General features: G+C 41.0%; 1 protein-coding gene across 1 annotated transcript; it reads left to right on the top strand.

Moving 5' to 3' along the window:
• The first annotated feature begins 14,186 nt into the window (after positions 1 to 14,186).
• s1pr5b (sphingosine-1-phosphate receptor 5b) lies at positions 14,187 to 18,476 on the top strand. Its single transcript, XM_080520938.1, has 2 exons — positions 14,187 to 14,268; positions 15,491 to 18,476. Exon 2 carries the CDS (start codon positions 15,735 to 15,737, stop codon positions 16,962 to 16,964), a length of 1,230 nt encoding a protein of 409 aa, XP_080377064.1. The 5' UTR covers positions 14,187 to 14,268; positions 15,491 to 15,734; the 3' UTR covers positions 16,965 to 18,476.
• Positions 18,477 to 18,733: the final 257 nt, after the last annotated feature.

Here is an 18,733-nt window from a genome sequence, read left to right as displayed (position 1 = left end):
AAGGCCATAGGAAAATTACAATTAGTGCAAGTTTGACCCAGAACCAAAATAAACATGTAGCTTCAATTGGAAAAATACATAAACATTGCCTGGAGATGTAATCTGCTTTGTTCACTTAATCACTCTTCCATGTCTTGCTGGCATGGCGACCTGTATGTCTCAAGCAACCCTATTGGAAATGGGAGCCTAATAGGATCCAAAGCACTGGGGTAGTCTTGTCCTCTGGGGTTTAGCCTTTGTTTTGATAGACTGTGATTTTCGTTGTTTGCACAAGCAGCGATATTAAGCTGAAGGGAAGGATAATGGGATGTTTTGTACTGTACAGAAAGTGGGATAAAGCTGTCCAGAAATGGGCATGAAATTGTCAGCTGTTGTGGAAGAGTTTTTTTGGCAGAAGGCTGGAAGGAGATTTGGTCACCATCTGTACTCTGTTTCCATCGGACACATAGACAGACGTTACCAACCAATCCACTGCAGAGAGAGAGGTACAGCTAATCATTGGACATTTTTCCTCACTGTTTTTGTCTTAGGACAGCAACAGAATGATACGGTTGTTGTATTTCCTTTCATTATCAGGGTTTAGTTCCTCACTGTGTGCAAACAATCTTGAGAACGTATTAGAAAATGCCTGATAAATATGCCTAAAACAATGTGACATCTGAACAGTGTGTTTTGTTTGTTCTTTTTACATTTGTTCTTTTCACACATTGACGCAACAGTAAAAAATCAACAGACATCCTTCATAAAAAAAATTAAATTGAGTGAAATGCTGAAATGTTTGGACACACTGGTCGATAAATGTCAAATATTGGCGAGAATTCAAAAGAAAAACAATTTAAAATTTCTAAATTCCTTGTGTAGGGCCTTTCTGCTCGCCATACTCACTCTGATGCATTGTGTATTGTCAACCAGCAAAATCATATGAAGCAGTTTGAGCTACAACATCTTGTCAGTTTGATCAAATCACGGTCCAGCCTTCACTCCCAGTATTCATCAGTCAGCTTTAGTATTTTGTGACCATCTCTCAGTGCACTTTTAATAGATACAACTTCAGAACATCAACACTACACAAGAGCTGCAATTACGGATATGCTCTTATTCCAATTGTCAGGCCATCTGAACATGCTTGACAAGTTTGCCTATGTTTCCTGCTTGTAACACATCGACTTTGAGGTCAGACTGTTACATTTTTGCCTTATATATCTGGCCCATGACAGCCCTTTGACAGCAGTGGCAATAATGTTGTAGCTGATTGATGAACATGAAAAGATTCAGGAACATTCAAATGAGGTGAAAATAGAGACGTTAAAACAAGAGGAAAGAAATGGTAATCATTATACAGTTTGGTACAGTGTCATTTTTATAGTATTACACTCATTTGTAGACACAGGAAATGTGATATAAAGTGCAGATCATTCATACCTTCAAGATTACTTCAATAATAACAGCATATTGTATTTATAATACACTTTTCAATCCTTCGCGGACGAAAACGACTACCAAGAAATGACAAAAAGAGGATGAGAATGATATGAAATGCTGGAGGAAAGAGTGGGAGTCCATTCTTGAGCATGGATCAAGAAACGCAGCTGAGGGGTGGGGGAATGGGAGAAAGTGGGGCATTTGAATTTTTAAGAGAGAGCGGGATGGGAACGGAAGTATAGTGGAGTAGTGGAGTGTACAGTAAACAAACACTTCCCAACTCCCGATGTGGAAAGAACCCTCCAGCGGGTCCAGCTGAGTTCACACATGCACGCCGAACAGTGTCGCAGACTGCATGTCATCACGGCGCATTCCCATCCAACCCCCCACCGCCATATCGACAGCATCCATCTTTCTATTCCTCTCAAACATTGTGTCTCTGGACTGTTTCTGTCTCCTCTGCACACAGTCTTTCTGGAGGTTTCCAACCGACCATGCTGGAAGACGTCAGTGTTGTAGAGCATTTTTGATTTCCTGAGTAAACATAAACACAGATGTGTAAGAACAGACGTTTCACCCTTGAGCCCGACACAGGGAGTAAAAGCCAGACGAAACTGTGATCACAGAGAGACAAAGTTTTAGTTTAGAAAAAAAAAAAAAGGCACCAGTTGACTGTGTAAGGAATTATTGAAGGATCTTTTGCCCTCTCTTGTCTAAACAAGTTCTAAATAAGATTGCCATTCCTCTTCAAACACTGACATATTCCTGGCTATTTACTGGGAGACAAAGTCACATCTCTTCCCATGTTTTTATTAAAGCCGTTTCATGTGCGAGGCAAGAGAAAAGTAATGTGCCACTGACTTATGTTTAAATCAGCATAACATCATTTTCATTCTGTTTTTCTTTTTTCTGTTTCCAGCTTTCTCCTCTTCCCTCCTTCAAAGTGACTTCCTTTGTACTCGCCTCTAGCTATACTTCCCACGTCCATATACTGCCCCTCTATATCCCTTTTTCTTTAAGAGGAAGAAAAGTCCCAGATGACATTTCCCAGCGGAAATGTCGGAGGCACATCAGGAAACTTGTGAAATCCATCTCCCCTGGCCGCTTGTGCAGCTTCTCAACGTTAAAATACCTCTGTCTCTATCAATACCTTTCAATGCTAACATTAAACAAGGAGGACCTTGCAAACGCTGACTTGGCACACTGTTCCCATTGTCAGTCCGACAGTAAAATGGTTTATAGCCGCTTGCACAGACACTAGCCTCCCTAACATTGTGCCTCAACAGTTATAGGGTGGCCATAGGGACTCATCTGGGACCAGCATGCTGCCCAGTCGCTCGTATAATTGTGCTTCCGTAAACAACAAGGCCAATCAGTCACTGGGGAAACTAAAATACCCTCCCTCATGCAATGCACCCAAACAAAACACCAAAACAAGACATAAGGTTCAAATGCAGAATGACCCGCTGATCTTTGTAGTCCCACTGTGGTGATTGGTACTGACACACAGCTATGTGTAAACACAATGCTAAATATAGGGTTTCAACTATACTGGTCGAAGCTAATCTCTATTTTTTTTAAATAATACGCAGAACTGGTTTGAAAATGAGATGAAGGTGATTTTTACCAACATGGTGGTAGCCGGGGTTCTGCATGCCAACTTTTCCAGCATATTGCAGGACTACATTAGAATAGTAATCCAACTACTTCCTTTTGCATTGTTATAGCCACATTCCAATAAAGTTCAGTCTTGCGATATTATCGCTTGAAATGTTGGTCCCCTGACAAGACGAGAATTTATTGATTTATTGATTGAACTTCCAAAATGTCTGCAGGACTGATGTGTAATCTTTTCAATGTCAGGATGTTTAGTTGAAGCACAGCAGCGCTGCGATCGCCACATGATTTGCGACCCTTCCACTGAACTGATGAGACGACCTTGATTAAAGCTGTGCACTGCTGACAATCGAACAACCAACTGCAGGATTTGGATTTGTCTGCACAGAAAACCGCAAAGTAACTCGATTCCTCCTGTGGTCGTGGATTGCATTCAAAAGAAAACTGTTTAATCAAAAGTCAAAATTCATGAGAACAAATGAGAAACGCGCTGAGGTATGTTTGACTGGAAAGTTTGTGACTGGAGTTTTCTTCGGTCCTCTCCTGCAGTCACCTGGATCTATTTCTGATCTAAACAAAATAAACGAAATATGGCTTAAGAAGAATTTGCCCTGCTCCTTGGTGGAGGTGTGTGTGTGTGTGTGTGTGTGTGTGTGTGTGTACTTGCGTGTCCATGTAAGTTTGCAGGCCATCGTGATCATTCTTCCACTGCAATTTCTCACAGTGACCGTGACCAGTTCAATACGGGAAGACTTTCAAATAAATGAAAACTCTTTGCTTTTACTTCACTTTTCACCATCTGTGCAAATTAGCGCGAGAGGCCAGCTGGTTTCTATCTGTGTACAGTCGGCTGACGTACTCCCCAACTTAATGAAACCTGCGCTGAACGTGCACTGTGGCACACTGAAACAGGACCCAGCTGCTGCAGCACTTGTGACCTGATGTCTAATTGCCTGCAATGGAACAAGGAGCTCGGAAATGTGGTTTTCTGAACTGGGGGAGGTGAGTAGCAATGGTGGGGTAGAGACAGGGGGGCCCAAAGAGAGGAATGACTGACACGCAGACGAGAAAGCTCAGAAACCAAGGAAGACATTAGGTTTCTGCATTCCAGTAATTTCTGCACCGCACTTAATTGTTTGCAAGTCTTGAATGACTTCAGAGTGTCGACTTTCACTAATGGGCTTGCTACAGGAGTCTAAAGTGTCATTGGAAACAAAACACACAATTGGATATTATACATGAGATTTTATGCACCGCTCAGTGCAGACTTTATGAATGTTTGAAAAACAAACATTTGAAGCGTTATCTGGATGGTGTTTTAAAGTCTTTCCTGGCTATCCATTTCAATCTGTTGTCATGTCACGCATCAGCTTGGCAAGCCAGCAGTGTTGGAAACTGTGAGGTGTTTCTCGCACACCAAACTTTGAAAAGTCTTACCTGTACAACTGAATAAACCAGCTTCAATAGAAGAACGCAGCAGGTAATGTTTGCAGATAAATAATCAGCTGGCAAGATGCCAAACTCATAAATTGCATCTGATGAAACACAAGTCTCCATTTTTCTTTTAAACAGCTGTTTTAGCTTTGTCATTTTTACCACGGAGCATTGCTTGAATTAACGTTTCTGGCTCGTGCATTTAAAGATTGCCACTTTATAAGGCCTGTTAAACAGGAACATTGTGTTAACAGAACTAAAACAATTGAACCGTTGCACAAATCCGATCAGTGACCTACTTTCTGTTCCTTTAAAAGGCGCCAAGATGTATTTTCTCGCTTGACCTTATAAGAGGCCAAAATAATTGTTAGGAGTGTTTATCATTCTCCAGGAAAAGTTTGACATTTTTGAGAGATGGGGTTTTTATTTTCTTGCCAAGAGTTACTTTAGCGGACCGCTGGTTGTGTCGTGAGCCATCATTATTTATGAAGTTGTGACATTTCAGTAATATGCATGGTGAATTGAAGCCATATGAGGCACTTTCTGATTGAAATTGTAATCAAAGGCAAGTGTTATATTCACATTTTTAATTAATCAGAAATACATTTTAAAAAAGATAACCCTACATTCTGACAGCAATGTTGTTCTTCAAGGTAATGAAGGTTTGTGTTTGATTACACATACAAGTAACTCCATACATTATTTGGCTTACTTTACGAGTTAACTACTGCAAAAAAAGTCCCCAATTTCTTTGTAAAGTGACATAATAACTCATTTATCGGTGCTGTATGGGTCACCCTAATGACCGATTCACTCATAAAGCTCATGAAGTGAAGCTACATCCGTTTAAAGAGTCTCTATAATCTCAACATTGACACTTCTTGAAAGACCCCACTTATTAATAAGAAGAAGCGACACAACAGCTGAAGTGGATCCCAACAGGCCGACTGCGGCAGACAGTGAATTCTCCTTTAAGCCAAGTAAAAAAAAATGTTAAGATGTGTTGAGGGAACATATATATGGCATAGTGGGTTTTTGGTTTAACTAATTTATATAATGAAAGTAGAAATTAAGGCATGCATTATATTGCATATAGTGACATTTCATTATAACTCATGTGTTGTTCACGTATGCACATGTTTGAGGCTTGTGTTTGACCTTTGAGGCTCGAGTAGGAGGTGTTTTTACAAATGCGATGACTTGGCTGTCAAAAATAACCCACAAGACAGGTGCATTGGAAGTGCGTCGACAAGGGGTTAAACACAGACTCAAGTCAGGGAAAGGGAAAAGAACACCTGTTCGTCAGTCTGCATCATGATCTGACTCAGGTCTATTTCTGTGTGAGAATAACATCCATTTGCCTGAAGCTCTGCATATTTCTTCAGTGTTTGTTCACCAACTTTACTCCATGAGGATTTGTTTTAAGAAATAATCAGTAAAATTATGGTTAAGTGACACTATTTAGCCTTTTTTATGGTAGTCTGTAAGAAAAAGTCGATTTTTCTGCCATCTGTACTTTACATTGCAATTGATATTATTGACAGGTTTTACTTTTGCTCTTTGTTTGAACACAAATCTGTGCTTTCCACCTCTTGAAAAGGAATCATCACTATTTTAACTTTGAGGATGAGTCCCTCAGTCAAAGGATCAAAGAAACTGAGTAACAGTGAAGCTGCACATCTTAACAAATTTAAGAGTGAAGATTTTCAATAATGGTCCAGTACCAAACATTCTTTTTTTATTTTTAGTGCACTGGTGATTTCCCACATGTATAGACTGGGAATTCGGTTCAATTGGGTTCTGACTGCTGAAATTGTTCACATTTTTATTTGGTTTGGTTCACTTTCACACGGCACTTTTGAACGTGGACAAAACCATGCAGATTTCAGGTGTTTTAGGCCCAAACAAACATTCACTACAAATTTAAACATGAGGACAAAGAGAGTCTGGTGTATAGATTGGTGAGGACCAAATAGAAATATATCCCGTTCAGTACGACTCACACGTCCCCAAAAACTCACACACGACAATGGAGCGGATTATAAACATATAATTATTTATCAGGGTGGTCACAAGCACCTTGTCATCCCAGGAAATATTTTCCCAACTATCTTTGCTTTGTTCACTTTCCTCAGGCGAGCAATGTGGGTTTTGTTTTTTTTCTCTCTCCTCAAAATGCACCACATGCTCTACGATAGTTTTCTTTTGGTTGACTGTATATTCCCACGTTCTTAAGTGGACCAGAGTTTGCTTGTTTGATCTGAGCTTCTCCTCCCTGGATATAGCAGACTATCCAAGGAAGTGAACTTTGGTTGACTTATAGTTGCTGTTTTGAAGGCTTGAATGCATTGTGCAGTGTGAATTGGGTTAAGAATTCTTGATTTGTTCCTGATTCGTTTTGTAATAGAAAACCTGCACTTTTTTAATTTTAGGAGAGAAATTGAATATATAGATTTTTTTGTTTCCCAAAACAAGTATCTGTACTTTTATTTACGTAAAGGATATGAGTACTTTTGCCTCTTCTGTCTGATGCAACATCTTGTAAAACTGATTTCTTATTCCTTGTTTGATTAGATTAAGAATGGGAAACGGTAGTGCTGAGATTTTGAACCTCAAAAGAAAGTCTGTATCTGATTTCTGGAGGGTCGTGGACCACTTCAACACATATCGTGTCTTCAGGATGAAGAGAAACTTTTCCATGCTCGACAGTTGTCAGCAGAAAGCACAGAAAAATAGTCGACAATTTGAAAAGTTGTTTCTGTTAAAGCTTCTGAAAGCACTCCTGACAAAAACATCAGTTTAAAAACAAAATGTGAATAATGCTGTTATTCTATCTGTCAGTTAAGCTAATTATGTCATGGTTTTTCCTCTGTATTTGGTGCCATAACCAGAGACTGGTATTGTTCTTTTCATCTCGCTCTGAAAAGAGAGCCAATATATTTTCAATGATTCCATGAAGTGAATGTCATCCGTTTGAAATGACACCAGCCAGCCTGGTCTAAATTCTCTCTGTTAGTTTCATGGCCACATGGTACTGACTGAAGCACCAGGAGGAAAAAAAAAAAAAGTCTTTGAACCGTTGTTCCAGCATCACTTTGGTTTGGTTTGAGGAAAATGTGAGGGGCTAATTGCTCTGCTGAGTTCAGCATTTTTTTTTTTTTGTGCTTTCTTATTGAAGAATAAACGTTACATGAAACAAGGCGATAGAACCAGGCTGAAATTCAAATCACTTTTTGTCACGCTATCCTTATTGTATATTTAGCGTGGTTACACATGCATTTCTGCAGAGCTTTACTTTTTTATAAAACACCTTCTGGATGAGGTACGAGTTAAAGTGTCGGGTTAAAACAATATGAGTTGAGGTCAGAGTTGGGAAATGAAGACCAAAGCAGAAAAAGGTCTCTGGTTGGCGCTTGCCTCATGCCCTTTTTTCTTTTACCTTATCAGGGTCCCGGCTGCACGTTTTTACAAATTATTCTGAGAAACGGAGAGGAAAAGGGAGGCCAAAGCCAGGAGATCTGGCATTAATTTACATTCTTACTGGTTTATGCCTCCCCTGCTCTCTCTCTCTCTCTCTCTCTCTCTCTCTCTCTCTCTCTCTCTCTCTCTCTCTCTCTCTCTCTTCATGAACAGAAAGCAAGATGGAATTTCAATGGGCCAAAAAGAAACAGCGGGAATCGTTCAGGCAACAAATCCCAGAGTTGAGCGTCCCACAGGGATCCGTATGGCTGCCGTGCGGTTGCAATGTCTTTGTCCGCCCATCTCCTCTGATTACCATCGCTTCTCTGGAGAGGTCCATGAGGGCGATATTTGTGTGCATTGGAAAAGATGTGCATCAGCGTGTTGGAAAATGTCTGACAGATAAATCCACTACAGTCACGGTTATGTTGAGAAAGGGAACGGTCCTGTAGGTTTGTTATGGATTTTGAAACATTGCTGTGAAATCTCTTTGGAAATGTGAGATAAACTTGTATTTCAAGATTTGTAGGCCTTTCGCCAACACAACACAAAGGTGATGGAGTTTTCAAACGGTTTTTTTTTTGTTTGTTTGTTTGTTTTGGTTGTATATCAGAAATGTTGTGTGTGCTTAACGTTTGCTCTGGAACCTATTATGTTTTACTTCATGACATAAAATTTGGATAAATAGCAGTTGATTTGAGTAGCTTTGAACATCTAACACACCCACACTATCATAGGCTGTTATACCTTTCAGTATCTTGCATGTTTGAGTTCTTTTTTGCAGCATTATTAGGTTCATGCTTTTCCAGTTGCAAACTTTTTGCACCTCATTTTAGTTTAAATTGCACACTTAGAATTTTGCATATTTTGGTAGATTCTCCTTTTTTTGTAAATCACATTGAGAAAACATGTTTTGCATATTAAATGCTAAATAGATTTGACTTGTACAGTGCTTGTTAATCACATTCACACACATATTGACACACCAGTGGAAGCAGTTGCCATGCAAGCAGTTCACTCCATCCACTGGGAGCAATTTCGCTGTCAATTGAACCTGCAACTGCTCGATTGAGAAGCGATCAGTCTACCAACCGATTCACAGCTGCGCCAAATAGTGGATCCCAGTTTCTGAGCTTTGTTGAACATGTTTTATTGTTTATGTCATGGTCTGAAGGTAGCTTTTTTCCCCACCTTACCTAATGATTATATTCTGGTTTCAAAACCATAACAGATGGTTTCATGTGGTTTGAGGTCACTTGAAGTACATCCGTCAAAATCTACAAATGAATTAACAGCAATTGATTCAGCTTTTTATCAGATATCTAGCCCTCCATAGACAATGACACACCCTATGAAATAATAAAATCCCTACAACAATGAAAGCCATTATCAGGAATATCTCTGATCACAGGAGTGATGGAAATGAAATACTTAATGAAATTTTTTTTTTATCATGATTAACAGGTGTTAGTTCTGCATGCAGTTAAACTAATTTCTTGCATCGTGGACAGGTTGCACAGACAATTAACCACAAAATATTAAAAATGAATTCCACAAGCATTCAAGACGATTTGAAGGTTTATTGCTCAACCCAGATTTTGCCTCCAGCACAACCACTAAACTGAGGAAGCAATGCAAGCTTATGAGCACAATACAGCATTGGTCCCAACTTGAGATTGAATCAATTAAAGAAGGCTTTTAAGTCAATGGGACCCGCTTGAGATGTGAATGGTGATTCAGTCGGTCTGCCTTTGTTGGTGGATCGGGAGACTTTCTCAGGTTGCACTTTTGTGCAAGTTTTTTTTCATTGTTTGACAAAAGGTCTATTTAAAATAGTAGACGCTTTATGCAACACTTTCTCCAAAGTATTAGTTATTTGTCTGATTGACAAAAAGTCCATTCAGTAAGGGATCACCAGAAAAATGGAATTGGTTATCTGTTAATGGCTGAATCGTGTAAGTAAGTAATTTCTGTACATTCGATTAAGGATTTGTTTGAAGGTTTGCCACATATAGAATAAATATGTACTCAGGGTGTGGCAGTTGCATCAGAGTCATGTCTTCTCTCATGCAAAGAGAAAGCTGTGCATGTTTATCTAAAATTGTGAGCATATGGAAAAATTAACTGACAAAGGAGAAGATGTCTGCACAAATGCCCACAGCAACAAACCGTGATTGGTTTTGAAAGCTCTGACATTGCAGGAATGAACATGTCATGTTGATGGTTGAGTGATTTGGTTACAACCCCGTGGAGCCAAGTGGGGTGTCGGTATCGCACTCGAAAGCCAGAGGGTTCTCAAATCTGGATCTCATTAGGCCCTCCAGTCCGCCTGTGCTGAAATGAACACATCCAGACGGCCGCCACCTTCACCCAACAAAGCTGTGGTGCTGAGACACAGCCAAGCCCAGAGAAACATACTGGATCACCAATAGAGAGCTCAATGACCTGAACAACCCCTGCAGCTCGGGATGGAAACCACTGCAAATGGGTTCAGATGTCTGAAACAACACACAGAAAACAGATGGAATGACAATGCATGCACAAGTATACTTGCATGCATGCATGCATGGACACACACAGAGCTTGTCACTGGTTTGTCTAAAGTGTTATCTGCTGTTATCACTGTAATTAGAGCAAGAGGCCGCCATTTCCTGCACGAAAGGCACTTAGTTTGATGATTCACTGCTCATCATTGTATTGCAACTGCACAGTCATTGTCGGACGAAAACCAGGTCACTTGTACCTTTGTTTCCAAAATCCCTCCTCTTCCTCTATTACCTTTTCTCTTTGAACTCATTCCTCAAGCCGTCCCTCGTTCTGAAACCACCATGCCCTGCAAGCACCTCAAACGAGGGCAGACCTTCGTAAATCACCCACAAGTGGCCCTCAAGCCACTGAGAGTTGGCTGGAAAATCCAAACAAACAATACTTTGATGAGTGGTTTGGATGGTTTTGGGTCATGTGACAAGACTGTTGAGTGACTGGATACGTGGGAAGAAAACATTGCTCAGTCTATATGGAAATATAGACACAAGAGAATGAAGACTTTAAGACGAGACACAGGCTGCTGCTGCTCTGTGTGTGAGACAGAAGTAAACCAAAAAAAGAGAGGAATGTTTTCTTATCATAACAGACATGGTCTGGCTAGTCTGATTTAGGGGACTTATCAGTGTATTCAGACTGAAGCCTGAGTGGCGATAGATCGCAGAAGGGTCATCATCGGCATGATAGCCTCAGAGAGACTCCAATCTGAAGAGCGGAGAACTTCACAGGCTTGATCCTTCATGATGAGGTCCTTAAGCCCAGTGTGCCATGCTTGGATCTTTGCCTATTAGATAATCTAAACCTCAACTCCTATTAATGTCTGACAGATGAAGTTTTGAGGAAAAAACAACAAAAAAACATGTGGGTTACTTTAAAGCTTTTATTGCACTGACAGGAAGTATGTGTCAGGTTCATGTGTCGGCCAAAAAAGACCCTTCAGAAAGTGAAATAAATACAAGTATGCCATTACAGTTATGCCTCCCACTCTTAAAAGGTAGGTGGTCCTGATTTCCTAGAGTTTCCGACGGCAGTGAAGACTAACTTTAAACAGCTTCGTCTCTCTACACAGGCTGCAAAACATCGGGGATTAAAAATATTCAGACTGCAGCTGAAATGTAGCCAGCACTGCCAGTTTGAACCGGCAATCTCTCCTTTTGGTAGAACCAATCCATCGGAGTAGCTGTGGTCCACCAAGAATAAACCCCCGTGCACCACAAACAAGTCCTGTTGGTCACAGTTGTCCATAAGGTCAACTTTGTATCCACGCCCAAGGGGAGCTGACTCAGTTGAAATGCATGCAGCATCACAGCAGTGGGTGTGTGACCAACGCACATTCAGAATACCAGAGAGAGAGCAATACATGCAGAGTGTGTTTCCAGTGTTTATGTACAATAACTGGAGCGTGTGAGGGACAGAAACATAGGAGAGAAATGACCTAACTGAGAGGAAATTGTGGGGTTAAAGGGGAACTGGAGATACACAGACAGGACCTGGGCACCCTCAAATGATCAAAAAGAAAAGTTGAAAGAAAACAACTTTTCCTTCCTGTGCAGCAGCAGGAAGGAAAAGTAAGTCCAGTCTGTCTGTTAGAATACTCATCCTCAGTGTTGGAGGCCCTCTTCTCTCTCTGAGACTTTGATGTGAAACTTGTGCCTTCACTCCGGCAGGATATTACTTTTTAATGATCTCCTGATAAGACTCCCTTCTTACACTTGACAGTGCAGACAGCAGGGAGCGTGGGTGAAAACACAAGCAACACACACACTGAAGCACAAACATCACAAGCTGTTATGAAGAAAGTTTAACTTCAAGGCATTTAATAAGTTGGAAGTTGAACAACTAATGAAATTAAATGATGAAGCAGCTCAGCATAGTGTGGGCTTATGTATGTAGCAATAATAACAAGCTGCTTTTATTGTCATTCATTGTGTGTCAGACCATTTACTGTTGGCAAAAAAGACTTTAAAAAAAATACAAAGTCTGTTAGTCATTTAAACAACCTTTCTTTATACATGACATGCTCAAAACAGTTTTCTTCCTCTCTGTTCATCATAATATATAATATCAGTCATATATTACTTGTACCTCTGAGCACACTTGCCTCTCTAATAAATGTGGTGTGACTGACGTGCTGGTTGCCTGATGTGATCAGTATGCTGACAGTCATATTTCACTGACATTATCAGGAGCCTGAGAAGCCGCCACTTGACCCTGTCAAGACACAAACACAAAATCTGGATGGAAAACACGTGATACAGAAAGAGTCGGAGTTATATATAGAGGAAAGAGTGAGGAATGTAAAGAGAGGAGGAAGGAGCAGAAAAAAAGAAGGAAGGATGAAGGAAGGAAGGAAAGTGGCACGGAAAGGAAAAGGACAGAATGAAAGCAAAGACGGAACAAAACTTTTCAGATGCAGACATGCACAAAGAAGCCAAAGAGTCCTTTATATAAAACAGGTAATCCCACACGAAACAGGTTCAGTGGAAGGAGGTTTTTATTTGGATAGTAAAACACTGCAGTGTCATGTTTCAGATGAGCAACCGGACAGAGAGCAGGACTCCCAACTGCCACAAACACCATGGGTAAAGAAACCTTTGTCAGTCTGGGCTGTTTAAATTATCAGTCAGTTTGTTGTCAGATGTGCAAGTGTGTGTTTGAACGGCAATAATATGGGTGGAGGTATTTCAAGCCCAAAACCCCAAAACCTACATCAAATCAAGTAATAGACCCATTCGCTTCTCCCCTGCGTTGTCTTGAACATTCAGCAGTCCCCGCAGGCAAGGTATCACAGGTGAACCGACCGAGCGTGTTGCGGCACGCTACACTCGCTGACGGGCTCTGGGAACGAGGATGTCATCTTGCACATGAGCCCTGTGAATTAGATTCACTTCCCTCTGCTGACAGTATGATGGCAGTTGTAGAATAGAGAACCGTGGGAGCCATAAATTAGAATTTTAAGATGCCCAGGAAATGCAGAACCGCCATGCTGATGTTCCCCTTGGCTCAGGGAATTTGGGGGGGGGGGGGGGGGGGGGGGGGGGGGTGTTGCCGTTTCTGTTCAAAACTTTTTCCAGGAGAAAAAAAAATAAAGGAACTTCAAAACCATACCTTGCATTTCCTTCTTGGGAATTTGAAAGTACTGTTGATGACTTGTTCTTTTGCTTTCTTGCATTTGAAATTGAAATGCAATGCTGATGTTAACTGCTGTTTTATTTACAAGCCTCGAATGTTCTGCAATCTTTTTAGCTCCTCATTTTAATAATCAGCTAGAAACGAAAGCAGGCAAAAATTCTGTGTGTGTGTGTGTGTGTGTGTGTGTGTGTGTGTGTGTGTGTGTGTGTGTGTGTGTGTGTGTGTGTGTGTGTGTGTGTTGCTATCACCCATCTTGACGAGCCTGTTGATCAATGCCATGCCTCAGTGTCGTTATTCAGACTTGAAAAGTTCACACCTGCAACAGTTGAGTAATTACAGGCTGTAACAAGTGACTGACGATCATGTTCTCCATTGTAAGTAATCGACACTATATTTCGATAAGCGTTGCTGTGAGTGCCTGCAAAGAAATATATGTTAATGTATGCAAGTGCATGAGAGAGGAAGAGAGAGGGAATGTGTGTGGGAGAGAGAGGCTCTGGGTTAAGACCAACCCCCCTGAGCAGATGCATGTTTGAACTAAGGTCCCCCTTCACTCTCTCTGCTTTCGTCAGTGTGACTGTGACTTACTCTGCGCTCCTGTTAGGATTCCCCTCACCGAGGAGAAATGTGCGGCAAGAGAGACGCTACAATGATTTCGAGGTAATTTCTTTGTAATTCCAATGTTTCATGTTTCATGACAACTTGTCAATGTCATTTTAAAGTTGTTTATTGGGTGAAAAAACATATGGTTTCAAGAGTCATGACACTGGAGAAAAGTACTATTTATACTAATCAGTTTGAAAACTTAGTTTAGCTTTACTTTAAGTTTAAAACTTTTTTTTAGCTATAGTTAGGCTGCTGCAACTTCTGAATTGTACTTTAGAGGTGTTAAACTATACACAATGTGACAGACAATTTTTACTGCAGCTAAATATTTGAGTAAAACGCAAATGCATCAGATTATAGCAATTTATATCTTGTCACATGGAAATATATGAACAGTGTATGACAATTTAAAGGGTCTATATTTATATTTTTATTCCAATCCAAACAGAGTTGGCTCAGCTGACTGCCAATATGGACCATTTGAGTTTATTTCCCTAATTTGTGGCAACTGACTGAATAGGTGGAGGTTTCCAGACAATTTGTTAAATGTTAACATGTGACTGACAAAGTCAGGAAAACATTCTTTCACACGAAACAGACTCGAAGGAATGCAGGTCTAATCACCTCTGATTGTTCTCAGCCTAACACTGCAGTCCTTTCTGTGTATTTATGATTAAAGTTAACCAGTGCCATACACTTTGGCCACACTCTTTCTGCCTCGAACATTGAAACTTTAGAATGTATTCTCGTGTGTGTGGGTGTATGTTTTTGGGGTGAACTTCAAACATACCTCATCTACACCGTGCAAAGCAGCTGCTTGTGTGCCACATTCAGGGCACTTGTTGTGATGGTTCGTGTCAAACGGACCTTGGAGATTTTTAAGTACAAGAAAAACGTAATGCTTGTTTGACATTAAAATAATCTCTCTGCACTTTAGTATTTAACAGTTTTAGTCACCTGTTTGTAAAAAACAAAGGATCGGTTGACATTCATGACTCATGCCTTAACATTTTGCACAGGATGCCTTCATCCAATCTGCAAAAAGAAAATTTGCCTATGTTGGGAAAAGACAAAGCTTTTTGTTTCAGTAATCACACAATCCTCCTCCTCCCTGTTTCTGTGTGAAATTATGTCTCATGAATTATGGCTCATTGTGTGTTACACTGTCACGGTAATGAGTTGAAAATGTGTTCAACTCATAGTTTTTTTTCAAGTATCTGGTTCTACATCAGTTCTTTCCATAATTGTTGGGTTTTTTTTCCATGTTTTTCTGCAGCATCTGGGACATCTAACCAGCAGAGCTCAAGAGCACCGTCTTCTGGCAACTGAGAAAACATCCAGTGATTCTGACGGATTACCTTATATCAACTTCGTACAGACTGTTCACATATTGAAAGTCATTTGGGTATTTTTGTGTATCTTCACACATTCTTCACAACTCGCACTGGCAGAAGTACAAAGACAAAAATGACTTTATAACCACTGACTGCCGGCAGAACAGGAGAAAAGCAACATAAAGCATGGAGGCTGTGAGTTCTGCTCATGCAGGGACTTCCCCATCCACGTCCATGTTCCTGACCTCACCTACGCCCTCATCGCCAGGATACCTGCAGTTCTTCTGGGAGTATCAGGAAAACTCTGTCATTGTGGAGCATTACAACTTTACTGGCAAGCTGCAGAATGACCGCTACCGTGAAGGGCTCAAGCCCGAGGGCATCGCGTTTCTGGTGGTGTGTCTTCTTATTGTCCTGGAGAATGCTGTGGTTCTCATCGCCATATGGAGGAACAAGAAGTTCCACCTGCCCATGTATTACCTACTGGGAAACCTAACTCTGTCGGACCTGCTGGCCGGAATTACATACATGGCTAATATCATCATGTCAGGACCGAATACTCTGAAACTGACGCCGTTGCTGTGGTTCTTCCGGGAGGGAGGGGTCTTCATCACTCTCGCTGCCTCTATTATCAGTCTGCTTGCCATTGCAATTGAGCGCCATGTCACTATGGTGACGATGAGGCCATATCACGGAGCGAAGCGAGGACGGATGCTGGCACTAATTGGTGCCAGTTGGGCAGTGTCAGGTTTTTTGGGAGTGCTCCCAATTTTAGGATGGAACTGCATCCACAAACTGGAACAGTGTTCAACGGTGCTGCCGCTTTATGCCAAAAGCTACATTCTCTGCTGTGTGTCTGTGTTTAGCGCCGTCCTCCTGGCCATTGTGGTTCTGTATGTCCGGGTTTTTCGAATTGTGCGCACCAACACGCAACGCCAGCGCCTGGGCCTGTCGGGCAGCATGAGGAAGGGCTTAGCGAGGAAGTCACAGAAGTACATTGCCCTCCTCAAGACTGTCACCATTGTGCTGGGTGTCTTCATTGCTTGTTGGCTGCCCCTCTTCCTCCTCCTCCTTTTGGATTTTTTCTGTCCCACTCACAGCTGCAGCCTCCTCTACAAAGCTGACTACTTCCTGGGAGTAGCCATGGTGAACTCCCTCCTTAACCCCATCATCTATACGCTGACCAGTAAGGACATGAGGAGAGCCATTCTGAGGCTGCTCTGTCGGCCCTGTTTGATGACAAGCGACGGTCAGGTGAAAAAGATCGGGATGCCATTCCTTGAGTGCAGTTTCAGTAAAACGGAGGTGGCCTCGCAGAAGTTAGAGGGAGGATTGGAGACAACTGTTTCATCCGGAAATGTAATCACTACGCCATCTCCAATTAAAGCCCTTTACCCCAAACTCTTCAAGTCATGAAGACAGACTGAGACTGACTGAGTCCAAAAGTGTGTGAATAGGTTTCCCACTGATGGGAGGACATGTAGCACATCCTCTGTGGAGAAGAAGCAGCTGCAGTACGCTCAAATGTGGAGCAGAGCCAGGAACAGAGGAGGATATCGCATGTAATAGAGGCACATGTTTAAACATGTGTCAGATATTTGACAAGTCAAGAGTGAAGTTACAGCATTTTTTTTTCTGTATCAACAGACCTAAAACCAGAGTCCATGAAAATGCCGCTCAAATGTGAAGAAGCAAACAAAGTTTGTTAAGAACATGTATGCCAGTGAGATATTTCCTTTATTAATTTGCACTGAGACATCACAATAAGTACCAAGGCCACCTTGAACATGTTTTTCTCCCCAAGTTTAACAGTTTGTGTCACAGCCTGCAAAAAGAAAAGAAAAAAAGAAAAAAGAAAATACTTCTGTCAAATCAAAGACTGTCATTACTGAAAAAAGATCAATTCTGCAGCGTTTCCAGACCTGCTGGATCAGTCATGAACAAGAGCAGCTCATTTTTCCATGTTTCTTCCAGTATTAATACTGGACAAACACACGCTTAATATTTGTTTTGCATAACCTTTGCTTCTGCAGACACTTGGATTTTGCTGGTTCAAAAGACCATTGTGCTGCAGATTTGTTCATATAAAAACATATAGAGCACGTCTGTGCAGTTCACACAGTTGGTTACAGAGAGATAAAGCCCCATTACAGGAAAGGTGAGGGCGACATTTCCTCTAAACCTCTCACAAAAATACAGCTCAGTGAATAACGCTGGGGCAGAGGTGTGGGAGGAAAGGAGCAAAATTCATACTCAATGCAGTTTCGAAATGACAGATGGTTAACCTATCTGCTGTGGTAATAGAACGTGTCTGTGGTCTGTGTCCATTTTTTTTCTTTTCTTTTTTTTTTTCAAATGTCAATCTTGCATTTGCTGCAATGCTGTTCCAAAATCAACAAAATGTCAACCTGCCCATAATGTGGGAAGCTGATATGTAATAGGGTTTTTTTTCTTGATTGTGACCACAGCCATCACATCAGCTGCATTAGTGTAAGCTCATTAATTATTGCATGGGGGGGTTTGAAGTTCAATGTACAAATCAAGTTGAACATATTAATCATCCTTTTTTTTTTTTTTTTTTTTAGCTGCATGATGACTTTTAAGGATCAGACTGCACTTGTGAGCGAAATCATGTGGAAACGAGGTAGAATCATGGTGCATTTATTCCACTTTCTATTTACCATGTTAAAAGAGTGTAAGGTGCACAATTATTCTACCCTGAAATTAGGTTGACCTTTATACAGATTCCGAGCACATTGTTTCCATACCTTAGTTGGCATTTGATGTAGTGTTCTTTGTTTTTCTAATTGAATTCATGTAGTGAACATTTTGTATCTCTGAAGTTTTGTAAATTATATATTTTTTGTAACAAGAAAAGACGAGTAAAACTTTCCTTTTGTAAAAGGAATAAATCATTTTCCATAACTATTCCAGCGAGTTGGGGATTTATTTTCATTGTGCAACTGTAACATTCATCAGTATTCTGTGTATGCTTCCCCTCATGAGACTGTGGTTGCATGAAGAAGTACCACAGGAAGCCAGCCCCCGTGTCTCACATCTGGCAATGGCATTGGCCTACATACACGCATCAAGTTCTGCTCGTCTCAGAGCCGCCCGGGCGGCACACAATGCGCCTTGTATTAAAAACTGCACACTCATTTTTTTTCTTTCTTTTTCCTGTTGTC

The sequence above is a fragment of the Blennius ocellaris genome (assembly GCF_963422515.1).
Source record: "Blennius ocellaris genome assembly, chromosome: 3".
NCBI lineage: Eukaryota > Metazoa > Chordata > Actinopteri > Blenniiformes > Blenniidae > Blennius > Blennius ocellaris.
The sequence above is the reverse complement of the archived record's forward strand: the minus strand, read 5'-3'. Positions and strand labels throughout refer to the sequence as shown.

Bases quoted from the DNA above. Each gene is read 5' to 3' on its own strand.
- s1pr5b (XM_080520938.1), top strand. From the start codon at position 15,735: ATGGAGGCTGTGAGTTCTGCTCATGCAGGGACTTCCCCATCCACGTCC.